The following is a 27353-nucleotide window of genomic DNA, read 5'->3' as shown; positions in this document are numbered from 1 at the left end:
CAATTTGGGTATCCACCATTCACCTGCGTCTCTCAGAGCTTAATACCAATAACTATAGCATCCGACTTTGTTTTAACACCATTTCATCAATTGTAATTGCAAATTGAGACAGCAACAGTGTCTCATCACATGTCCTCAGACAATATACATTTGCGATGTCAGGAATGGTCACTCACTGGCAAGAAATATTTTCTGTGCAGAAGAAATAAAAAGTCAATGCTTAACAGCAGAACACAAAACTGTCCAAAACAGCAGCAAGTGAACACTCCATCCAGATAAAACTAGACTCAAACAATGGCTGAGAATCTTCAGCACCTCCACAATTGCTGCACACACATGGACAGTAATGCAAAGAAAAAAGTGCAAAGAACCATACTGGAGGGATGGAACATCAGTCTTCCAAAAGATTTTCCCTCATTTGGCGTTTTGATGATGGTGGAGGAGAGCGCTGACTAACAGGTCAGTCCAAAGAACCATACTGGAGGGATGGAACATCAGTCTTCCAAAAGATATTCCCTCATTTGGCGTTTTGATGATGGTGGTGGAGAGCGCTGACTAACAGGTCAGTCCTAAATCTCCCATAGGTGTTCAATTGATTTGAGATCTGGTGACTGTGAGGGCCATAGCATATGATTCACAATATTTCCATTCTCATCAAACCATTCAGTGACCCCTTGTGCCATAGGGATGGGGGCATTGTCATCCTGGAAGAGACCACTCCCATCAAGATATTCACTAGCAAGGACCACACTATCAACAAAACGTGTTTGGATGATTTATTAAGGAAAACAATAGATATGCATAGTTCTGGGGAATCTGCTGCAGCACCCGGGCAACAGCGGACCCCCTCAGGACCCTACAAAGGAATGGAAGAATCAGGAAGAAACAGGGGGCGCAGAATACGGGAAAAAGAGGAGAGGGTTAGGTGGTATTTATAGGAATGCCGGAAGTGGTGTGGTTGAGGTGTGGTCCTGCTCCTGAAACTCTGCTCAATAGCCTCGAATCACTAGCAAGGACCACACCATCCACAAAATGCATTTGGATGATTTATTAAGGAAATCATCCTTAATGTCTGCAAACCGGTTGCAGACCCCCAAAAACCTCCAGTTACTTTAGATAAGATTGAGTGGATCTGAGATCTTTGAGATCTGAATGGGTGTAGCAATGATACGTTTGGGAGGAACGATGGCCCATGAATTGAATGAAGGCTGAAGTGGCACGTCAAGACCATACTCTATATTTACAGAGACCCAACATTCCCCCATGAGCAAGCACTTAACGACAGCGGCAAGGAAGAACTCCCCTTTAACCAGAAGAAACCTTGAACAGAACCAGGCTCTAGGTGGGTGGCCATCTGCCTTGACTGGTTGGGTTGAGTGAGAGGGAGATGGTGTCATCTGAGAAATAGATAAGTCTGAAAAGCAGGCATGGCAGCTTGGGTCGGAGTGAAAAGTTGAGGCAGTGAATTTGAAGCATATGAGCAAGCCGAAGAATGCAAGTGAGAATGTGACTTCTAAGTTATGAGCAGCGTGAGAAATGTAATATCAGGAGCAGATGTTGTGGATGCTGGCTGACAGCAAGTCGGCAGTAAGGGGTAGGTGGTGAGGATTTTTAGCTCATTCTTGGTGTAAAAGTCCTCTGAGGAGTGAAATTTAATGAGAATGGTTGGAGACCGGGCCCAGCTGTCAGTTAGGAGTTTTGAGAAGAAGTTGATGCCACTAAGGTAAACATGGATGGTATGTGTTTTGATGGCCGTCCCGGAAGGGGCGTACATAATGAAACTGACATGGTGACAAGATCGAACGATGGGTAGGTTACACTGTATTTGTCGTGAAGCAATGATGGCTGGGTAGATCTCATGAACAGCTGGGGATGTTTTGAAGAATTTTCTGCAACTGTGTGATTTCGGATGGCCGTTTGGAGGAGAACCACCATCTACTATGGGAATCCCCAAAAAACCGGCAGAAAGAACAGCGTCAATGTAGAGCTGATGTTGTCTGGGTCTATGTCTGCTTTGGTTGCAGGGAGTGGGCAGCAGTGGGCACTGGCATCCCGGTGCCAAATGCCCCAACTAGGGCCGGCTGCTGCTGTTGCTGGAAGTGGGCAGCATGGGGTGCTGGCATCCCAGTGCCAGATGTCCCGACTAAGCTGGCTTCTTCGGTTGCTAGAGGTGGGTGGCAGGGGGCACTGGCATCCCAGTGCTGGATGCCCCAACTAGGGCTAGCAGCTGTGGTTGCTGAAAGTGGGCAGCGGGGGGCGTTGACATCCCGGTGCCATATACCCCGACTAAGCTGGCTGCTGCGATTGCTGGAAGTGGGCGGTAGGGGGTGCTGGTATCCTGGTGCCAGGTTACCTTGATAAGGCTGGCTGATGAGATGGCTGCAGCTGGATGGCGGGGGGTGCTGGCATCCCGGTGGCAGGTTCCCCTGATAAGGCTGGCTGTTGAGATTGCTGCAGCTGGATGGCGGGGGGCACTGATATCCCGGTATCATTCACCCTGGATGATGTAAGCTGCTGAGGTTGATGTTGATAAACTTGGCAGCTTGGCAGACATTACTCAAGTGACTTTAGATGAGTTTTATTAGTAATTGGCAACCAGGTGCGCATAACGATGGAAGTTACGAAAGTGACGTTAGATTAGTTCTATTACTAACTTGCAATGTGGTACATGTAACCGCAGATGATACCAAAGTGACATTAGTTGCATTAGTAACTTGCAACCCAGTGCATTTAACAGCAGATGTTATTGAAGTGATGTTAGATTAGTTGTATTAGTAACTTGCAACCTGGTGCAACAGCAGACAATACTGAAGTAAAGTTAGATTAGTTGTATTAGCAACTTGCAACCCGGTGCGTGTAATGGCGGGCATTACTGAAGTGACTTTAAATTAATTGTGTAGTAACTACCAACCTGATGCACATAACAATGGACCTTATTGAGGTGACGTAAATAAGTAACTGGCTACCTGGTGCCAGTAATTATGGTTGTTATTAAATTGATGTTATAGTTGGATTAGTAACTTACAACCCAACAATGGACATAGCTGAAGAGATGTTTGATTAGTTGCATTATTAACTTGCAATCCAGCACACATAATGATAGAATTTACTGAAATGACATTAGATTAGTTGTATTAGTAAAAGGCAAGACGGTGCCAGTAATCATAGATTTACTAAAGAGAACTGAAATTGATGGAGAATAGAACAGGAAATTGGCATCCCGGTGCCAGTAATCATAGATTTACTAGAGAGGTGAAATGAAATTGATGGAGAGTAGAATAAGAAACTGGCATCCTGGTGCCAGTAAACATAGATTTACTAGAGAGGTCAAATGAAATTGATGGAGAATAGAATAAGAAATTGGCATCCCGGTGCCAGTAAGCATAGATTTACTAAAGAGGTGAAATGAAATTGATGAACAGGAATTCGGCATCCCAGTGCCAGTAATTGGAGATTTACTAAAAGAATAAGAGAATGATAAGAGCCTGGTATCCTGCTGCCAGTAATGACTTTAAATTGATTAGGCAAGAAAAGGGTTGTTGAGGTGAATGAGGGAAACTTGTGAACCTGGCATCCCGGTGCCGGTGGTTTGTTTACTGGGAAGTTTGTGTAGAGTGAGGAACTCAAGGCTGCTAGAAAAGTTATGGCAATGTTTGCTGCACGGGGGAAATACGACCTGGCCCCCTTCAGGGGGTGCTGATGATGCAGGTCACGCTTGCCAACTCTGGCGATGATTGGCTCTGGCGATGAAACCTGGACGCGTGGGAGGTTCGGTGATTGCTGTTGACGCTGAGTAGAAATGACTTTATTGTCACTGTGGTTGAAGGGAACGCCTACCCTTACAGGAATCGTTGGAGACAGGCGACAGTTCAGTCTCTGATGTCAGGCTCCGTTTGTGGATGTAAAAACAGCCGAATCAGAGGAGGGCGCACCGTGGGTTCACCATGATGGGTAATAATGCGGACTGTGGAGAGGCAGCTGATGAGGAGAAACTGAAGTTGCCTGCTCCCACGGCTATAACTGTCACGTCCATGGTTTTCGGCTCTTGCTGACGGAGGAAAGGAGGCCTGAGATCTGCCGTGAAGTGGAGAGTCACAGTAGGGGAGCATGATTGGAGGTGCCACAAGGCCAGTATGTGCACCGCTGAACGCAGCAGCACCGCTGAACGCAGCAGCACCGCTCGGCTTTGGTCTGACTGCTGTCGTGGCTGGAGGAGAGCCAGTTTCAAACGACTTTTTGTCCGAATCGGACGTGTTGATCTGTAGTTCGTGATCCATGATGAGTTGACTTTTTGAATAGAAATTCCAATGTTTGTCCAAGTTTTTCTGACGTTAGCGTGATCTTGTTTCTGGGAATTTAGACTGAGATTGCATGCATGTGAGGCGCAGAATACGAGAGCGGAAGAAGAGGAGAGAGTTTGATGGTATTTATGTATAAAGTGGCGTGGGTTGAGGTGTGGTCCTGCTCCTGAAACTCTGCTCAATAGCTTCGAGAAATGTTTCATCATAGAATAAAGGTGATGACTCAGTACAACTTTGTATTGATTTGCAGTGACCCTTCCCTCTAAGGGGACAAGTGGACCCAAACCATGCCAGAAAAATGCCACCAGATCCACTCACTGTAGAGGTCAAGCATTCAGACCTGTACCGGTTTTCCTTTAATTTGTCAGCCATCTGTACATATATATGCGTTTTTCAATTCATTTTATCACTTCTCTACATATACATATACTGCGGTTAAAAGGTTGTCTCTTAAATCTCAAGCTCTGATTTACTGTTGAATTCAGGGCTTAACTGAAAAAAAGAAATAGAGGAAACAGTGAAAAGATGCATACTCAGCAAACATTCTCTAACAAATACATCTAAGGAAATACATGTTAAAATAAAACATGGCAAGCAGTTGTCTTTAGATGGCCCCTGAAATGAAAATGTGTCCAATATACCTAACCTACTAAGGATTTATGATAGATGATTTAGCATCACAAGGACAGAAGCACAGCCATTTAAATTCCTCTCAGTGGTGCAAACCTCCTGAATGTATAACTGATTACATTCTTTCATAGATATTACAGACCTTGCAATGATAGGGAATATAACATACAGGGCTGTAATGGGTTTTGATTCATTTTACTACCAAGTATGAACAATGCAGCCACTAAAATGCAATTGTGTGTGTAGAGAATAGTTTTAGAGAATCAGTGAACAGAAGCAGCATTTAAATTTCTGGTCTAGGCAACAATATGGATATTTTCCTGTTCTGATTTTTTATGCAAGAAGATGCTTTAGCTGCAGGCTACATTTCTGCACTTGCAAGTTCAATTCATTCAGCTAAATGACTTTTAATCCTAAGTGAGTTTTTTTCTGCTGTGGTGGCATTTAGCGCTAAGAGAGAATGAAAGAGAGTAAGAGGTTTGAGCCGTGTGAGACGGATCTCTAATGCATCTCTCAATCATCAGACATTTGTGGATTTGCACACACACATATGCACACTGATAGACTTATCCCTCTTATCCCACAGAGGGAAGAGAGTTAAGGCTGTGGTGGGAGGCAGAGTATGCTTGTACAGGCAGGGTAAAGTCAATAAAAGTCTTCACTCCACCCTAGCACATGCAATTATTGGGAAAACCACTTTGAAGTATTTACTGGGCCCAATAAATACACTCGGGTCATCCAGGGTGCTTACAAAGCAAGGCAAGATCACTAAAATCACTCAGTGCTACCAGTCTCTCTCAATACCTGCTAGTGTTACAAAGTTATGAGAGAAAGTTCAGTGTAAGCAAATATTAAAAAGTAAAAATACAATATTCTTGCCCCATGAATAAATTTAAAATGTGTTTGCTCCCGATTATAAAATTTGCTCTTATACATATAGTCTGAGGAATCATCACATTCTCCACTATGGTGAAGTATTTTTGCTTGATTTATCTACTTCCTCTCTATTTTTTCAATTAGAAGTCTTCCTGCTACAGAGATTTTCCCAACTGTGAATTGTATGGAGCACCGGGAGGTTTGAGTGCCATTATAATCTCCAAGCCATTGTCTGTTAATGATTTCAAAGACCCCATGAGTCGCAGCAGCTCTGTCATGTCAAGACTTTTGAGTTTTATATGGCTTGACAAGTGCCGTACTCCCACGGGGTGCAAGGGGGGAGATAAAGTGAGAGAGAGGGAAGGAGGAGGGAGAAAAAAGAAGGGAAGGAAAATAAAGGCAAAATGAGGTATTTAAATGTTTTGTTGGTCAAACAGTGTAAAATCGGAGGCAGATGTGCAGTTAGTTCACCTCTCAAAGTTTTGTTGTAACATGCCACTCTCTCCCAGTAAGAGTTATTTTCATAGACAGATAGATTCCTTGGTTCCATTTCCCAAGTTTAGCTGCCTTGCATGTGAGATGATCAGACTGACAGAGTTCCTGCGCCCCCAGAGATGCCAGGCATGCCAAAGCTCCCCTACCCCTCCCCTTCTATTCAGCATTCCACTTGATAAACTCAATGTGACACCTTCGCAGTGCAGCATTTTTATTGCTGCTTTCTCATTTAACCTGAAAGCTTAGTAATAAATATGTGTGATGTTATTTTCAGGTTTGTTGTTTCCTTTTTTATTCAACATACAGTTTTTTAGAGTAGTGAAGCAGCCATGGATCCACTCATCAACATGTTTTCAACTCTCTTCTCTGGCCTTTAGGAAGTAGCCTTAACTTTAGGTTGGCACTGACCTCAAATACAGCCCATGCCTCTAGACACTCTCAACATTAAGTGAAGAGTTCTTAGGCAATCCTTCAGAGCTTCATACAAAGGCAAACCACAGGAAACTTCAAGGAGCAATGTGCTACCTTGCCAAGAGTCATAAACAACCTCAATTGCCAAGACCTGCTACTCTTTGGCTTTGCACTCCAAAGAGAAACTGTAATTTCCTTTTGTTTCATGGAAAGGTATATGAGATATGTTAAAACAGAAGTTATGTATGTTAGTTATGTTTTGTTATTTCTTTCCCCAAAAATTGCTATAAGAAAAAAAGAAGATGTGTGTTGGCGTTTTTGTTTTTCTTTTCTTTTGACTCCAACAACCTACATTCAATGCCAAAATCAAACGATATGATTCTAAGTGATGTTTTAATTTGTAGTTTTTCTTACATGTACATTTAGTTGCCAGTCTGTTAGGTCCCACCTTCACAAGCAATTCTACAAACAGGTTTTATGTCACACATCTATGGTGTAATGATGCGTTACATTGGACACTTTTTTCATTTGAACATTGAACATTTGAAAATTATTTTATGTCTCAAAACACACCTATCATCTGACTTTGTCTTTAATGGACTATAACAACAATGAATAGGTCTGGGATGTTCATAACATGTGACTCACTTAATTTAAAAACTACTAAGATTTCTCCCAAACCTTTAATTAAGAGGTTTATGTTCCACATCATAACTAACAAGAACAACTATGTTTCCTTCAACAGATGAAAAGGACATGCCTTTTTCTGCTCCTGACACACAGCCCATCCACTCCTTGTGATTAACACAATGTTTACACTGATCATATACACAAAATGTTGCCTGTGTTTCATAGTTCAAACTCATTTGACAAAGTAGCATTAGTAGCCCCCACCAGCCCCTTCTTACCCTTCTTCCTGTTACTGTCTCTCTCTGATAATAACATTACTGCTGCTCCCTCCAGTCCCCTCGACATGATCATTTCTTCTTGATTTACATTAGGCCTTTTTTGTCAGCAGTGGACCTTTTTAATTTCCTTTGCACTGAGTCTAACAGCCAGCCAGGCCTTAATAAAGCCCTTCCTGATAAGCCTTTGCAGTCATGCTGGAGACCTTGAGAACTGTTACTATTACAGCTAAGCTGTGTCACATCATCAAAGCCAGGCGCAATCTGGGCTGGAGGGCAGCCCCAGGTTGCTGGTCCGTGACTTTTAAATGAATTTCAATGAGGCCTCAATGCAGGGGTTGCAGAACCCAGCCCCAACATAGATGGAGGCCAATACATATGAGGCAGGGAAATGTGGTATCTTAAAAAGGCCATCACAAAAGAAAGAGGGAGAAGGAAAAAATCTGGATCATCCACTTTAATGGAAAGAGGATGAAACAGTGGGAGACTAAAAGAACCAGTGCAGCATAGACTGGTCGACTGAGCCATATCTCAGTGTGTAGCCATACATATATAAGGACTGTTCTAAGAAATATTTGATTCTGACATAATGTTGCTGTCACAATGAAGAACCCACTTCCATACTGTATGTCAGATTTGGATGGATTATACTGTATATGAAATTGACAGCATATTGTGTGGATTATGATGATACCTAAAGCAATTATGGAATTCAAAATAATAAAAAGACATACCAAGTATTAGAGAAGGAAATATTGCATATATATATTGGGAAAACCATCATAAAGTGAAGAATCTACAACCCACAAACAAAACTCAATCTGTAGCATCATGCTGTTAACTAATGCCACATGTTTTTTGTTTTTAATACGGGGTTGATGTGGATAACTAAAGAAAAGATGAATCCACACCTCAGTCAATACTTGACATTGAGGGTTTTGTTAAGTGTGGAAAAAGAGACTCCATGAAGCTTTACATCATAAATATAATAACAATAATGGAGCTGACTCTGCCTATGTACCTTTTGCCTACTAGGGGTGTGCCCGAATACAAATACGTTATTTGGCAAAGCACAAATAGTGGGGTTTTTTTTACAAATATTTGTTCATACAAATATTTAAAAAATTCTTTGTATTCAGGAAGAAAAAAAAATCTGTCAAGTACCAGTGCGCATGTTGATTACATCACTATCTCAGTCTTCTGTCCTCTGCTCCACTGTTATCAGCAAGTCTCAACGAGGGGAGTCACATCCACCTGCTGCATGATGCACATTTCCGAATATGGACATCACTCCTGGAGTTGGGGGTGTTCCCCTGAGATAAAGCTGAGCTACTGACACACGCAAAGTGCTCCCAAGGGACTCTCCATAACCTGTTTTTCCCCTTCTCCTTTCCATAAAGTGAGGTTGTAAAAAATAGGCAATAAATGAAAAGTGCAAAGCAATAATCGCCTTTGAAGTTCCACTCTACACGTTACATGGTGTGCTGTCTCTGTTATAGGTGTATAAATAGGTAGAGGTCTGTCTGCAAAGTTTTAGCTCAGTAGTCAGCGCAGTCATCTATGATCTGGGAGACTCCAGTTCGAGACTCGTTGTGGGGACCTCCTTCGTAAGGTAGTTTATTCATGAACACCTATTGTAACACTTTAATTTTCTAAAATTAAAAGTGTAATAAAAACAAAAACAGGATTTTTAAGTCACTTTCCACTTTTATTTGAATACAAATACAAATACAAATAATTTTGCTGCCTCAACAAATACAGATACAAATGCAAATACTGGGCCCTCTGCACATCCCTATTGCCTACATCATCAATCTTTCAAGCCCATGTGAGATGGAGTCAAGCCTTGGATCCTCAGGCAAAGTTTTCTTAGCCATTTGAAAGTCTTGGTTTGCAACTGGAGACTTAAGCCTATACAACAGCTTAGAAAACCTTTGCCTGAGGATCTCAGGCTGCCTTTCAGCTCACATGAGTTTAAAAGATCAATAATCTAGTCAGAAGGTAAACCCAGATGGGCCATAAAAGTCTTCAGCAAAATCATAAAATCTACAACTGACCAGCAACCACTGCAGAGAGGCTTAAACTGGGGTGATGTGATTGTGTTTTATTTGTTTGATGTTAAATGTGTCACTCCTGTCTTTAGAACATGCTGGAATTGATCGATAGACTCCTGCTGTAGTAGTGTTTACAAGGATTTGAAATGATCAAGTGATAGAGAATAAAACTGTCTGACCAGGAAAAAGCAACATTTGCCAAGTCAAATAACATTGTATTTTGACTGTTTTTTACAGTGGATAAAATCATAGTGAAGCTATTAACCTTGCAGGGATTTCAATATTCTCTTACATGATCTATCTTTTACCAGTTTTGCCAAAAGCAGCAAATAAGACTTCTCAAACAGCTTGTGGAGCTTCTACACCCCAGAATATTGATGTGACGATGTTGGATATGTGTGTGGATGTGAAAAATGATTGGGGGCACGGTTTCACTACCTCTATAATGCACATGCAAACATATTTCAGATACCAGCTCTTCCGCTCTCTAGACAGGCTTTTTGATGGCAACAGATGAATAATGTATTAATTCATTACATCTGGATTGTGGGATGTGTACTAATAACTGTGTTTTCACAAGAGTGTGATTTAATACGTACTACTATTTCAGAAGGGTGTCTTAATTTTCTTATGCTGTAAACAAATGTCTTTAGTACAGAGACCAGAAGCCATAAACATCCTGGGTTCCTGAGAGTCATGAAAACAATATTTATAGCAAAACTCTCATTAGCTGGAAGACAGAGGAAACCTGTTTCATAATAAACCTGTTTCCTTACAATATCTGACAAAGTTTGTAGTCACTTTATGCAGGTATTGCAGCATGTTACACCGTTTTTACAAAGAAACAGCAGAGGTTTGGAATATTCATTCATAGGATTAGGTTTAGACTTTTACAAAAAAATCAAAAGTGTTTTAGACAAAAAGATAAAACATTTTATAAGATTAGATAAGAATTTTTACTGCAGCTCTCATGATGGTGATTAGACCATTGCATGTAGTTCTTATGGGGGATTGGAGTGAACTCTGGAAATAAAGATAAAGAAATTCGGAGCCACAGGCTTCGCTGGAAGGCTTCAGTATCTGACCATCATCTGTGAGAAATGCATCCATCTGGTACCCACTCTCAGCCAGCCTCAACACTCCACTGCTTTCCAACCTCTTTACACTCTGCCAAAATGGTGCAAATCTGAAATGGGAAATAGGGGGGTGAAGAAAAAGAATTCTCCATCCCATCATTTGAACCAAGATACTCAGCTTATTTTCAGTGGAGTTGTCTCCCTTGCTCTTCCAATGCAACCCAACTTCTGTGTGGAGAAGGCATCGTTTCCACAAAGCAACCCCCATCTAAATCAAGTCTGTTGTTTTCTCCCCTTCTGCATTGCAGAGAGAAAAATATTGAGAGTATGCTCCTCCACCTTTTTCTAGGAGCTATCTGATCTGACATTAGGGCCTTTTATAAGGTTACCTCCCACTCATCCCTCATTACTAGACCCTCAGTGGTCCCATTATCACTTTAGATAAGGCTACAATAAACTACACTGTCAGTCCAAGGGCTTTGCTGTTTGTCAACTTCCACTCTCCCCCAGCATGCCCTGAGAGCCTGACTCGCTTCTCATCCTCACTTTTCAACTCAGTTACTGTGACAAGGCTTGTGGACCTTGACCAAATCTTGGCTGGAGTCTTGTCTTCTCTGTGTAAGGCCATCATTTTTTGTCATTTTTGTTGTTGTTTTCATCGCCTAATGAAGAAGGAGGCATACAGTTATGCCCACTCTGTACCTGCTGGATAATGGATATGGGGGTGGTGGGGCTCATGTTAGGCTGTTTAACACTTAGGCCTAAGCCAAGCAGCAGTGAGTGGCTAGCTGAATGAGCCTACTGAGTCAGACAGATTTGTGCAATATGTAGTTTGTCATTTTGTTTATTCAGAAGGCAGCCATGATTGATTAACAGTCAATCCCACTCAGGGTGGGAAACCCTGCCTTGATGACTGAAAAGCAGATGCTTAAATGAGAAAGTAATAAGCGACATCTAAAAAATTACATATATTTTCATCAGTGTTTGCTAGCAGACACAGCTGATGTTATCATGAGCAATAAAGGCTCTCTGTGTATAAGGAAGTACTACCAAGGAGATAAAAGTATAATGTTAGCATATTATTCATGGGCCTAATTGCTGACATTTTTTTCCAATGTATTTTAAAAATGGAGATAAATATAATATTTATAAGCAGGTGGCTGCTAGCATTACATTTTGGATCAGTGTCATGAATGTTAACTTCAGCACAACTACTAATTTGAATTTTTGTGGGCAATCTGCCCTCCAGCATCTGTTATTTTATTACAAACGTAATTTTAGTATACATGTTTAACTATTTTAAGTCTGATTTTTGCATTTATTTGCATCTGATTCAATGTCTGTAAAGGGTTTCCCATCCCAAGTATTAAATAGAACACATGTCTGCAACATGAATAAATAACAGCAATGATTGGCATTACAATAATGGCGCCTGCCACTGCTTTGTGATTATAATTCAACCTTAAATATCAAATCAAGGGAGGCAATATTAACTTTTTGAAATTTGGATTAACTGATCACTTGATCTGTTAGAATTTGGTGTGTGTAGACATTTAATCAGTGGTTGTAAAACAGGAGTTGTAATTCTTCATAAACCTCCCAGAGACAGACAGGTGCTGAGTACCAATTTAAAAGGAACGATGATTGTCACTGCCATCGAACAATCTTATTTACCCAGCCAGGGAGGTATGACTTTGAAGAACCCAAGCATGCCTGAAACCATTCATGATATTGGACCAAAAACTTCAGAAGCAAACTTTATCAGGCCTTATCAGAAGGGACTTCATTAGAAAGGTCTTTGCTGAGCACAGCCTTCCAGATCTGCAGATGTTGAAGTTGATGGGTTCAAAGAAAGCATGCGGAGAACATTTATTATAAGCTCCCATGGTGATTGCTTCTGCTCCCCATTAAAAAGATGGCATCAAAACTCCCCTCCTACCCCCAGTTTACTGCGTGGAAAAATAATGAGGCAAGATTAAATGGAGCGTGTTCAGATGAGTTTGTGCCTCATGGGTGTCAGATCACAGACAAATGCCGAGCATTAATGACAAGAGCATCATGATGCCACTGAGGCACTCTAGGATGCAGACACTGGTCAGCAAACTGAGTGACTGAGCTACTTTACTGACTAGCTATCTCCTGGTCCACTCAGCCAACCAGGGAGAGAGCCTATTTTATGCAGCAACCAGACTGGAATAAACAACAAAATCCTTAAATAAGTGTCCACTGGGTGATGGGCTGCATGGTAATGGCAAGGAAACACATCATTATCTGGAGGTGAGGTACTTTGTTCCCGCTTTCCATGTCTCCCTCTCTCCCCCTCCAGGAGTTCTTGTGTATAAGTTAAAAGGGTGATTTACATTTATATTGCAAAAGTGAAGCATAGGGTTGTAATTGGTGTTGTGAGGACTGATCTACACCAAACACATGCTTCTTTTCACACAGCCATGCAGTGCGCATGCTTATGTTCACACATATACGCATGCAAACAAAAACCCATTTGCTCCATTGTTCATCTGAAGAAGCCCTTAACTATGAGTGCAGTGTGTACAGCTGTGTGTGCGAGTGTGTCTGTGTGATTGGTGTGAGAGTGAATGAGTCTAGCTATGAATAAAGTGATAAAAGAAAAAGACACAGATATCTACATCAACAATGTAGAGAGCAGGCTCTGTCCACGTAGATAGCACTGTGCTGAGAAAATGTGGGCGAACACTGACTCCCCATATCAGCAGCACCATATAAGCAGCAGTTCTTCAAAGTGCCTGCCATTCTGCAACACAAAATACATTGGCCTGTGCACAACATTTCTGTCAATAGCTGCAGCTGTTTGTTTACTCCAGCCGCCTCCAAGCAGTGCCAGAAAACGCAAATGGAACCATAAAGTGCAACATGGCCATAGATCTCAGTGAGATGGTAAATGGACTCTACTTGTATAGCGCCTTTCTACTCTTCTGACCACTCAAAGCGCTTTATACACTACGAATCACATTCACTGATTCACACACATTCATACACTGAATGGGTACAGGGACTACCATACAAGGTCCCAACCTGCCCGTCAGAGGAAATCTAATCATTCACACACATTCACACACTGATGGCACAGCCATCAGGAGCAATTTGGGGGTTAAGTATCTTGCCCAAGGACACATTGACATGCAGACTGGAGGAGCCCAGAATTGAACCGCAGATCTTCCGATTAGTGGACGACTCGCTCTACCTCCTAAGCCACAGCCACCCCCAAAGAGAAAGAGAACAAGATTCATGTCTGCAATATTATAGGAAAAAATATGTTGATGTTTGTACTATTTATCCCCACGCTGCTTTGGCTGGGCCACTGAATGATGAAATGATTGCCACAGACAATATCTTAAATCCAAGAAAATAAGAAATAGAAGATACAGCATGTTCTGCAATCACCCACAAGTTGATATGCACACACACACGCATGCCCACACTTGGTAACGTTCTCTTATTCACACATTGTTGAAATGCCTAAATTACCCATAAGTGTGGTGGTTGTTTATTGTTATTATCATGGCTCGTTATTGTATATTGTGGGTATTTAGGTTAGTTTGGTCATTTAAATAACATGGGTTATCTCATTATGTGATGAATGTTGTTTTATAATAATATCACACCACCCAAATATGCAAATCCTTCTAAAACCCATTTTCAGTGTCATTTTAGACTGATTTATTGTGACGGCCTTTGTGAAGACAATGCCTTAATACAATGACAGTGTACATTTTTTAGTGTTAGATATTCAGTAGCCAGGCGCACGGGTAAATTTTACCCTTTGATGGATTTAGGTAAATAGCAAACCTTGGCAGTTGTAGTGGAAATGAATGGTTTAAGGCTGGAGTGGCTTTGAGGGTGAGAAACCCCTCTTCAGTATGACATTTCTGCTATGGCTGAAGCGATTCATCAGCTCACCGATTCTGGATTTTTACTAAAAAACATATATCAGCCTGTTGACAATGTTGACAGAACTCATGATATTTGTATCAGAAGGCTGTGGAGAAGTTTTACTTTGCAGCTTGAATGTCCGTGTGTAAAGCCTGAAATGACACCCGCCTAACTGTACCATGTAACCACTGTGGCAATTACATTATAATGCCACTTTGCTTTTTATCTTAATATCCCAAAGTTCTCTTGACTCAGCTATTTTTAAGACATCAACATTTGTTAGCAATTGAAATGGGACCACAAGGAGGACATAACAAACATGTCTGGTGAGATTCACTGTTTACTTCCTGTTTTACTTATATAGTAAACCCACTGAAATGTTTATCTGTGACATGCTAAAACATAGAGTAACAGCAGCATAAGAGTCATGGTCAGCAAACTGCAGTAATGTCAGTTACATTAATATCTGTCTAAGGTTTACTAAAATCCCAAACTAGGCTGCTTAAAGAAGTCTTACCCTTAGTTAGCACTTCTTTACTAGATATGATCAAGCTGTCTTTAGTAACAGGTTATGTACCACAGTCCTTTAAAGTAGCTGTAATTAAACCTCTTCTGAAGAAATCTACTCTTGATTCAGACATTTTGGCCAACTATAGACCTATATCTAACCTTCCATTTCTCTCTAAGATCCTTGAGAAAGCAGTTGCTAGTCAGTTATGTGACTTTCTACACAACAATAGTTTATTTGAGGATTTTCAGTCAGGATTTAGAGCGCATCATAGCACAGGGACAGCACTGTTGAAAGTAACAAATAACCTCCTAACTGCATTGGACAAAGGTTTTCTCTCTGTACTTGTCCTGTTAGATCTTAGTGCCGCTTTTGACACAAGTGATCATCACATCCTATTACAGAGATTGGAACATTAAAATGGCATTAGAGGAACAGCATTAAGCTTGTTTAAGTCCTATTTATCAGATCGATTTCAGTTTGTACATGTTAATGATGAATCTTACATGCACGCAAAAGTTAGACAGAGTTCCACAAGGTTCTGTGCTTGAACCAATACTATAAATCTTACATATGCTTCATTTAGGTAATATTATTAGCAAACACTCCATAAATTTTCATTGCTATGCAGACCTTCATGATTCAGTGAAGCCAGATGAAACCAATCAGTTAACTAAACTCCAAGCATTCCTTAAGGACATAAAGACCTGGATGACCTGCAATTTTCTGCTTCTAAACTCAGACAAAACTGAAGTTATTATACTTGGCCCCAAACACATTAGAAACACATTATCTAATGATATAGCTACTCTAGATGGCATTACCCTGGCCTCCAGCACCACTGTAAGGAATCTGGGAGTTATCTCTGATCAGGATATGTCCTTTAACTGCCACATAAAACAAATCTCAAGGACTGCCTTCTTTCACTTATGTAATATTGCAAAAAATAGGCACATCCTTTCTCAAAAAGATGCAGAAAAAATAGTCCACGCATTTGTTATTTCTAGGCTGGATTATTGCAATTCCTTATTATCAGGCTGCCCCAACAAGTCTCTAAAGACTCTCCAGCTGGTCCAGAATGCAGCTGCTATACTGACTAAAACTAGAAAAAGAGATCACATTTTTCCCGTTTTAGCTTTGTTGCATTGGCTTCCTGTAAAATCCAGAATTGAATTTAAAATCCTTCTCCTCACCTACAAAGCCCTTAATGGTCTGGCATCATCATATCTTAAAGAGCTTATAATACCCTATTACCCCACTATAACACTGCACTCCCAGAATGCAGGCTTACTGGTGGTTCCTACAGTCTCCAAAAATAGAAAGGGAGGCAGAGCCTTCAGCTATCAGGCTCCTCTCCTGTGGAACCATCTTCCAGATTCGGTCCAGGGGGCAGACACCCTCTCTACGTTTAAGAGTAGGCTTAAAACTTTCCTTTTTGATAAAGCTTATAGTTAGGGCTGACCAGGCTCAGCCCCTAGTTATGCTGCTATAGGTCTAGACTGCTGGGGGACTTCCCATGATGCACTGAGTTCCTCTCTCCTCCTCCTCCTCTCCATCTGTATGCATTCATTTAACATTAATGCATGTTACTAACTCAGGTTCTTCCCTAGAGTTTTTTGTGCTTTCTCATCTCTCAGGAAACCTTGGGATCTGGCCCAAAACTTTGCAGTCCTGTTGGTGTCCCTCTCTGGCTATTGCTGCTGTTTGTTGTTGCTAGTCACATCTCTATTACTATTATTGTTATTGTTATTGTTATTATTGTTGTTATTCTGCTTCTCTTTGTCTCCAAACCCAAGTAAAAATTCTATGGAAGGATTCTTAAACATTTTTAGACATTCAAAGATGCTCAATATTGGCTAACCCTAACCCTAACAGATCGTCTCCCTGCTGCTTTATTCTTTCATGTTTTGACATCATTGTCAGCAATCACAAACATCCATTGTATCGAACCATATGTTGTAGTGCCCCAAAATGTCTAACCATTAAAAGTCTAACCTTAAAAATCAAGCCATGATGAACAGTAAGTTATTTAAAGATGTGTGGCAAAATCATGCTGCACTGGGAAAGTCAATACATAGCTTTCCTGTGTTCTAAAGATGAGGTAACCAAACAGCCATGCCCCTAGAGGGAACCCCTATCTTCTTCAACAACGGGTGAGAGAGAGGGTTCAAGTGTTGTCTCATGGTGTGTTCACTTGACTGACAGCAGTGTTATCTGGAGGTGAAGTCCTGCAGATCCCTGAATGAATCTTGCCGTCGATTCACAACAACAACCACTAAAGATACATAAAGGAGGTACATGTTCTATTAAAGTTGCTCTGAGTTGAAGGGAAAGTTCACTCAGGTTGATGTCCTGATGGATAACAGCACTGATTGCTCATCATATAATCAACTGAGAAGGAGATGAGAATTAAATTGCTCATCAAACACTAAGCACTGGGAATAAAGAGAATTTACAATAACCTAATGCAAGACTGAAAGATGTTGATTTTTAATAAAGGATCAGGAACGAATTGTCAGAGCTTGGGTCTCATTTTAATTATCTTATTTCCTCACTACTAATAAAAGACAGGGATGTACTCAACATGAACAACAAAATTAGATCAAATAGGTATGAACATTTTACACTATCATAAATAATATGCAAATTTCATATTCATGTCATTAATAATTAAAAGAGTTCAAAACCAAATTTAAAAATCTGCTAAAAACTTCTAAGCTCTGTAACCAGTGAATCTAAATTTCATTTCATAGTCTTCTCATGAACACAAATAATCTTAATTTTATTTTAATCTAATAATTTAATTTAATAATTTTTAATATTAATTTGACAAGTTTACAGTAGTCATTTCTAGTTGACATCGTGGGTGTATGTGATGTGCCATTGTGTGTAGCTTTGTATTTTGTATTATGTGTCCTGGGTGATTTTTGCTTTGTACTGTTTGTTATTGTTCTGTGATATGTTTTAATTGTAAGGGACTGCAGATGAAAATTAGCTTTAAGCTAACTCTGGTGCAGTACATCACATGTTAACATTTATGTTTAACACTGCACATAGTCCCAATAAATACAATAGAACAACACACTCATCCAATGACAAGCAGAGGCCAATAGGCAAGATCATTCATATTTAGTAGACTGAAGACAAGATTGAAAGGTTGAACTACCAAAAAGCAGCATTGCAGATGTTCAGGACAGCTACAAATACCTTGGGATCCCATAGGCAAATGGGAACCATGAGAAGGCCGCAAGGAAGTCAGCCACAGCCAAATACCTACACAGAGTAAGGCAGGTCCTCAAAAGTCGGCTGAATGGGAAGTAAAAGATACAAGCCATCAACACTTACACCCTGCTAGTCATCAGATATAATAAGCGGGCCAAAGGAAGAGATAGAGGCCACTGATATCAAGACAAGGAAGCTCCTCACAATGCATGGAGGGTTTCATTCCAAGTCCTGCACCCTGAGACTGTACACTAAACGGAACAAGGGAGGCCGAGGACTGGTGAGCATCAGAGCCACTGTCCAGGATGCAACAACCAAGACCAAGTAATACATCAGGAAGATGGCCCCCAAAGATGAGCTGCTAAGTGAATACCTCAGGCAGCAGAAACCCATTGATGCAGAGGAGGAAGAGGAACCATCAGGGACAAGCCTCTACACAGCATGTACCACCAAGTTGAGAGAGGGATTTTATATATATATACAGTACTGTGCAAAAGTTTTAGGCCCTAAAAGTAAAGTGAGAATGCTTACAAAAATATTGCTATAAATTGTTTTAATTTATCAATTAACTTCTTACAAAGTTGAGTAAACATCAGAAACAAGAATGAAATCAATATTTGCTGTGAGCAGCTTTGCCTTTAAAACAGCAGCAGTTCTCCTCAGTTCACTTCAACAGTTTTTCATGGTAACTTGCAGGTAGGTTGTTGTAACCATCCTGGAGAAAGAATGTTCTTCTGTGGATTTATTATTTAGGCCATCTCAGGTGCCTCTTAATGTAATCCCAGATTGACTCCATGATGTTGAGAGAGCTGGGCCCCCCTAGAGCTCTGTGGGCGCCATAACATAACATCTGTTGCAGGACTCATCATTCTTCTTGTTGCTGAAAATAGTTCTTTATGACTCTAGCTGTATGCTTGGGGTCATTGTCATGTCATGAATAAATATAATGCCTAAAATTTTTGCACAGTACTGTATATATATATATAGAGAGAGAGAGAGAGAGAGAGAGAGAGAGAGAGAGAGAGAGAGAGAGAGAGAGAGAGAGAGAGAGAGAGAGAGAGAGAGAGAGAGAGAGAGAGAGAGAGAGAGAGAGAGAGAGAGAGAGAGAGAGATTGTGTAAGATAATGAAGAAAATGTTAAGATTTTGTATTTTAATATAATTATTTTTCTTGTCAGGTGGTTTGCTAATATCCCCAATCTTCAAAACTGTAATAGGACTTTAAAATAATTCCTCCTCTTCACTGTCTCCAAACATTGAATCATAAGTGTTGACTTTACTTCACACACAATCCATACAGGTATAGATTCCTTTTACCACTCCTCCATTCAGCTAGATGAACCAACATTGTCCTTGACAATCACAAAGATAAAGACCTTCATAAATTCAGTACTGAGCTCAAGAACCAAATATGAAAATTCTCTAACTTTTTATTTTAAAGTCCAGCTGTCTCACAAGTCTAAATTAGAAACTGGGGCTGCAACAAAGAAAAATATTCCATTATCATTAAATGAGATGCCACAAATGCATCATTGCAATTATTTACAATCAATTCAACATGACTTGAATGTATTATTAGTGCAATTACACTGCATGAGTTATGGGTTATGAAGTCTTTACTACCATCAAAACAAGAAGGTACCTTTTGCACTTTTGAGAAACACAATCTGAATATTAACTAAACAGAGCTAAACTCTTTAAACCAAGGGCTGTGACTTTCATCCTTTAAACTTTATCAAAAGTCCTCACTGAGGCATCCATTTCCACATGTCATTCAGTAGGCTTCTGTCTCTCCTACACTCATTCTCTGTCCCACTTTTTGTGCTGAATTGTTGGTGCCAAAGCCATCCTAGGACGGAAGAACACAGGAGGAAGGCTGCCATCTCCAGAAGGAGAGTCAGATGGCAGTGTCTCTTTGTCTCTTTCCTTTCTCTCCTCCCCTCCTCTTTTCATTCCGGCTGATGTCCTCGCACTGTGATTCCATACGCAAGAAATGGTAATGAGCACACTTTATTAATTTTGTCAAAAGGGGAAGTGACAGCAGTTTGTATGTGTGGGCATGCATGTGCTGCATGTGTTGGCCTGGGCTCATCTGCATGCATAAAGAGATTGATCACCTGCAATCTCCTTAAATGGCAAGATGACAAGTTTTGCTGAGCGTGGGGATCTGGCGTAGAGTGTATGGGTCATTAACAGGGCTCCAGGTTGTCCAAGTTCTGACAGTTGCAGCGCGAGGATGCTACAAAAATGTGCAGCCTCCCTAATTAGAGAATCCCACTAACTCTGCGGCTAGTTGATCTCACCTGTGTATTCCCAAACACTGCAGATTAGCTGAAGCAGTTGGGAACTTGCTCAATTTTCAACACAAAAACCCTTTTGTGTTGTGAACTGGGGAGTGCAGTGCTATAAAGCATTGCACCTGGAAATGAAGCAGTCATTTAGAAACTGTGGCGAATGCCCCCTTTCAGGCTTACACTTTACAAAAGGGGGTGGGAGGGGGGTCAACTCAGTTTGCTCTGACACCAGCACACACTCATATGCTCATAAAACTAGGCAATAAAGCTGCTATCCTCTTGAGGGTTGATGTACAGTGCCTGAAAGAGAGCTACTGAGAGCTATATTAAAGGCTTTATTACCAGTGTCAGATTCAAATTAGTGGTGATGTGCCACAGCCTACTGTGTTTATATGTGTGTGTGTGAGAGTGTGTAGATTCAGCCTGACTAGGAAGGTTTTCTAGCACAAGTCACAAATGGCTGACTTCAAACACTCAACCTCAACATTAAGTTGAGCAATAACATTTTGAGGATATCCATTTAGAACTGGGACTCCAGATGAGGGAGCAAGTTAAAACAAAAAGTCATTGACACAACAGGTGAATTAGATTGAATCCCATGGCCAGACGGGAATGGGAAGAATAGCATGATGCTTTATTAAAGGATTAAAGGAGTATTAGAAAGTTTCTACCTCATCTCACAGTGTGTCTATACAGCTTTACTAGTGTTGCTGAGGAAGCTCCGGCTGTCAGTATTTGGCATCAGGTTCTGTGTGACTTGCAGCTTTCATTGACTCAAAAAGAACAAAAAAATCCCAAAAGGTTTTGTATACAGTTGTTCATGCAGTTACCTGGTGTTACAGGTTACAGCAGACAAAAATAATGCAGATGAATTGGTGTTAAGGGATATTCTCACTCTTTTCTGATTCCAAAATGAGTACCTACAGCAACAATGATCTCAATTGTTACAAGATATTTAAGCCACATTTCTAGACTTTGCAAACTTGCATTGCAGCAATGTAGCCAGTCATTTCAGGTTCAGTGAATGGACTTCACTGTGGCGAATGGGAAGTCATCACTAGCCACAGGATAGGGGCAACAAAAATCAATAACACCAGCTTCTCGAATCAGCACTTTTTAACTCTCACTTAACTTACTCCTTTTTTTCACAATTTATTGCACTGGCAGTGAGTGCTTAGATGAGATAAAAGAAAACTTTGGCTGGAACAAACATGCACATACAGTCTGTTCAACCACAGACTCTGACTGTATCATGGAAATTAATGCTGACTTGAATAACCAGAAACTAGACTGTCTTATATACATATACACTACAGCATGTGTTGTGTGTGATAATGTATATATAGCAATTAGACACAGAATCAAGGACTTTGGAATATATATTGGTTTTTAAATTCCCTTCTACCAGAATTGTATTCATGAGCCAAAATTTGCATAACATTTGGGGGTTATGAGAGAACTTCTCAGACTGCAATGAAGCAGATAATGCAGCTTCTCTTAATGCGCTTCTGTGCATTGTACTCTTTATATCTTCTTCAGGTTATTAGCTCCTGTAGTCATCATGTTAGCAAATTACCCAAATCTTTCTCCTAATCACCAGCATAAATTCGACTCAATGAACATAAACTGAGACATCACTTTCAGAAAAGGAGATTCCAGGGAGACATTACAGCCTAGCGGGAGTTTCAGCAGGACATTGGATGGGGGGTTTCTACACTGATGTGAAAAAAACAAACAACCAATGACCAATTCACTAAAGCAACTTAAGCTGATATTACATCATGCCCCAAAGGAGAGGGGCTTGAAAAACGGCTTGCTGCTCAGAGCTCCACCAGCTGCACACAGAGTGAGGCTTCAAATGGCATCCAAACTTGCAGTCAGTGACAGGGGAAATTGAGAAAGAAAAAAGCCTTGCTCACTTACCGGTGCTGGCAAAACAGCAGAGAAGAAGAAGCAGCAGCCAGGAAATCATTGTTGCAGATAGAGTATACACACGTATTCTTGTGAGATGCTGATGATGAGCCAGAATTACCAGTGGGGATAGAAAGAGTGTGGTGAGTTGAGACACTGTAGCCTTCTCTCTCAGCACCTCTTCTTCCGAGTCTTCTTGTTTCTCTCTCCTTTCTTTCTATCTGTCTTAACTCTCAATTCACCTTCAGTCTTCCCTGCTGAGTGTCTCTCTTTTTCTCTCTGCTCTCCTCCTTGCTGTACACTCTCCGTGCGTCAGGCTTGCTTTACTTCTCTGGCTCTGCTCTCTTGTTCACCAGCTCCCTCTCTCGTCCCTGCATATCTCACTCTCTCTATGGTTCAGTCAGTGAGGAAAGTGCTTAAGAGGCTGGCTCCTCCCTCTCTCCGCCTGCTCATCTGCCTCTCTGCCATTTAGATGGTCTAGACTGAGGCAAAAAATCTCCTGGATGATCTGCCATGCATTATCATTTAATGGGACAGTAACATAATGTTTAGCACTTTGTACATATTGACAATAAAATATTTATTGTATTTGTTGACATTGAAAATGGAATTTAAGTTAAAGCAAGGGGCAATATCAGCACATAGAGCTCTTAAAGCATCCAGCTTTGTAAGAGAATGAGAATTGTGTTTGTTTTTTGTGTGTTGCTTTTTTGTTAGACTATAGGCAGAAAAACAAATAGTCTCAAAAGGACATTAAAGATTTATTGTTTTCTACATGTTTTCATGTCAATTTAGGAGCAGCCAATATGAACCTGCCTAAGGTGCTTAAGACTACAGTCATTCAGTACATATGGGGTAAAAGCTCAAATAGCTTGATGTCAGATCTATCCATCCCTTGAAAGTAATCAGTAAAATCTTCAAATCAATTCTGACACATTCCTTCACATAGTGGTTTCATCTCCACTTACCTTCCAAGCTATCAAATGGACATATTGGGCACAGAGTCTGCCTACTATGTAGCATGGGACATTTTAGTGGAGAGGTATGGAAACTCATTTCTCATCACTAAATCCTTTAGAGACAAGCTTAACACATGGCCAAGGATAGGCTTCAAGGACAGTCTAGAAGTTAAGGATTTTTTGGTCTTCCTCCATAGTTGTGAAGCTGCTGTTCCTCAGATTAAAGGCCTTGAGGTACTCAATCTACTTTCAGCTTTCAACTTTATTTGTTCCTGGAAGGCAGTTGGTTTTGCAGCAAGACATAGATACAAGATGATAAACATAGATATACTGATTGCAATGAGAATCAAAGAATCCTTGCGAAGCTTCTTGATTGGCTGATTTCAAGATGGAACAGGAAAGTCATACAGGTTGAAGATGAAACAAGGAAATTTCCTAGCTTTAGTCAGTTTGTGAAGTTTCTAATGAGAGAAACCAAGATTGCTTGCAATCCTGTGACATCCCTTCTTGCCTTGAAACCAAGTGAAGCTGAAAGACCTAAGATATCAAGGCCTAAGTTTGTTCAAGTTAACAAGTTGTGCTTCAGCTGTTTGAAGCCTGATCATCACTCAAGTGACTGTGAGAACAGAAACACATGCAACAAATGTCAGAAAAGACACCCAACTTGCTTACATCAAGAACATACAAAGGAGGAAAGAAAGCCTAAGCTAGAGAAGTCAAAGGAAAGGAAGATAGAGCCTTCATAATATAAGGGAACAGAGATTTCAAGTGAGGCAATATCTGACATATAATGTTATCTTCATACAAGACACCAACATCACTTGCACATCCACAATCATTCCAGTGTGGGTATCAACCACAAGTGAGCCTGAAAGTGAAGTCCTTGTATATGCACTCCTTGACACCCAGAACAACACTATTTTCATCCTAGAAGAGACAGCAGAAACTCTCAATGGCTTCAAGACACCCAGTTGTACCATGTAGAAAACTCTCTGGTCTGCAAGTTAGAGGGTTCTACTCAAAGAAGAAATCATTCTTCCAGTGACCTACACACAAGAGTTCCATCCTGCTAACTGATCATATTCCCACACCAAAGACTGCAAAAACATGGCCTCATCTGAGGCACACTGCAGATAAGATTGCTCCTCAGCGTTGTGACATTGAACTTCTGATTGGCTATAACTGTCCCTAAGCTCTCCTTCCATCTTCCATGAAAAGTTGTGTCTGGTAAGGATATTCGCACAGAAAACTGACTTAGGACGGAGTGTAGTTGACTATGGTTGCCCATGTATTGTCTATGATGATGCCATTGGAGTTAGTCACCAATTTATTATGAAGGAAGTGATGCCATGTCAGAGGTCTGCTCATGTTCATGACTCTCATGCAAAGGAAAAAAGATCATTGCTAGGTTGCCTCAACAAGTTTTCTGACTAGACAAGAGTAGTAAAAACCATTGCTAGACTTAGATGTGTTAAGGAGCCAAATATTCTCAAGCTGAGGTCCAGTGAAGCTACGACCTTGGAGATTTTTGATTAATTAAAGAGACAAGGCTTGCTGTTATCAGAATGGCTTGAAATGCATCTTTCTCCAAGGAAATACAGAGCCTCAAGCAGCAGAAATAGATAAAGACCATGGATAAGGCAAACAAGTTGCACCAGGTGAATCCATATCTTGATGAGTAATCCTCAGGGTGGGAGGTCACTTAACACGTTACTTTTCATCCACACATGAAACATCCAGCAATCCTCCCAAGAGATAGCCACCTGTCAATGTCAAACACAACCATGAGTGAGTACTGCACCAAGGACAAGGAATGACTATGAATTCACAGCATCACAAATGTGCATTTTACAGTAAATCAAAAGAAAAAACAGCTTGAGCTTTCCTGCAGGATATACTGCTTTCATTTCAAACAGTGTCAAAATAAACTTCAGTGTGGAAATGTCTGGTAATCATTTACCTTCAACTTCAATACAAATGACAACATTATTTTTGAGTTGTACAAGTTTTCAGTTTAAGAGGTGCAACATACTTGTCTGGTTTCAGTCAGTCAGTGCACTATAAAAAAGTCACAGCATCAGACAGGATTATGGACATGCAAAAGTGCTAAGTATGAAATGTAGGTATGAAATGGATTTATTGGAAGAGTGCATCTACATCGAAGTTGTTCATGTCATCCACGTCATTGTTGGCACAGCTGACAGTTTTTTGTTCAACTTGAGACACATCATCAACTTCTTTGGGTGTTGGAATGTGGTGGATGCTAGTCAGGATTTCTTCAGAATTGTACTGAACTTCAAACGTGTCAATCAAGAAAAATGCTCTTCAATGTCTTGTACATCTGATATCAGGTGCATCTGGAACGTTTTTTCCAGATATGTTTTTAGCACAGACATGGGCATGGTTAGTGTGAGTTGGGTGTTGTCTTGCATGTCAAGAATGATGGTTCCGCTGATGTTTGGGACATATTTAGAAGTATGCTGCAATAATTTGCATCCTTCATAGCGATGGTTTTTGCTTTAACAGTCAATTGTTGTCTGGTGGCCTTTACATTGTTTGCAGATTCTTTTATCCCTCAGATGGACTGCAGTAATGGTGCTGTTGGCAACATGAAGCTGTGGTTCATGGTCCTCTGTTTGTGCCATTTCTTCAGGAAGGGTGAGATTTGTATGATCAATGAAGACTGTGGTTCTTGTGCAGGTGAGGGTTATAGCAGTGTCTTTCATGCATATAGAGACATTTTAGATGTTGTAGCATTTGCCCACATGTAATTTGGTAATTTGTTCTTCCCATAAAGTCAGTTTGATTTTAGATGTGTGGTCTGCCACCAAGCATTCTTGCATCTCAGTCTCAGTTCCTCGGATGTTAAGCGTGGTGCTTGTAGAAGCTTTTGTTAAATGGTAAACATGTTTAGAAGTATAAAAAATTCAAATGTGTGTGTGTGTACATATATACACAGTATAGTGTATATCATATAATTACGTTAAATGTAAATGAGAGGCACACTTACATTCTGATGTGATGGTAGTTAGGAAACATCTATGATCGTTATTGTTCATTCTCCTGTTGGTGTTTTGGGTTGAAAGTCCACATCAACTGATTCCAGATTTGACCTTCTATTAACGACAACATCGTAGGAGTCAGCAGTCATAACTCCCAGAGAAAACAAGGAACAGGTCAATATAGATCATGAATGTAATATGTTAATTGTAATTATACAACACGTAGTTCTGACCAAGCAATCCAATTGGTCAACTAGACATTTAGAACATGCTCAAATCAGCATGACAGCACACCTGGCCTTGATCAAATGAAAAAAGCCTCATCACTAAAAATATTACTTACCATTCATTAGAACTACAGACCGTGATGTTGTGCTGACAACAACAGTCATTTCTGGGTAGACGACTGGTGGTTGATTTGAGTTGCAGAGATATGTGAACTTGGCAAACTTGTTTTTCTCTGCTGTCATTTTCAGCCTGTTGAAAGTTCCACTATATGTGGCCGAGACAAACTCTATTCAAGCCTACTTTTTTATTTACTATTTTATTTATTTAATTGGAGACAAATTAACATAACTGAATGTCTTGCACCATTTTTGAGGAATTTACACAATTTGTGCAACATGTGCTGAACTAGAATTGAACCTTCAAGGATGACTTTAGCAAACACAAATAAACATCAAAAACTTAGGTAACCACAAGATATTCTGAAGCAACAGAGGAGCTGTGTTTCTGCACGTTGCAGTCATCACTTGATTACAGTCTAAAAAATGTGAATAAGAAGGTCAAAAGTTCCAATTTA

The 27353-nt window shown here is 40.5% G+C and overlaps 1 protein-coding gene across 1 annotated transcript in view; it reads right to left on the bottom strand.

Annotated features, from left to right (window-relative positions):
- The window catches only part of LOC137195111 (kin of IRRE-like protein 3), a 289828-nt gene extending 266580 nt beyond the window's left edge, over window positions 1-23248 (bottom strand). Inside the window, exon 1 of the mRNA XM_067607187.1 lies at window positions 22603-23248. Coding sequence (XP_067463288.1) covers window positions 22603-22651 — 49 coding nt within the window. The 5' untranslated portion in view covers window positions 22652-23248. The remainder of the gene's footprint in view (window positions 1-22602) is intronic.
- Between the last annotated feature and the right edge of the window lie 4105 nt (window positions 23249-27353).

This window comes from Thunnus thynnus, chromosome 13 (genome assembly GCF_963924715.1).
Source record: "Thunnus thynnus chromosome 13, fThuThy2.1, whole genome shotgun sequence".
Taxonomy (NCBI): Eukaryota; Metazoa; Chordata; class Actinopteri; order Scombriformes; family Scombridae; genus Thunnus; species Thunnus thynnus.
The sequence above is the reverse complement of the archived record's forward strand: the minus strand, read 5'-3'. Positions and strand labels throughout refer to the sequence as shown.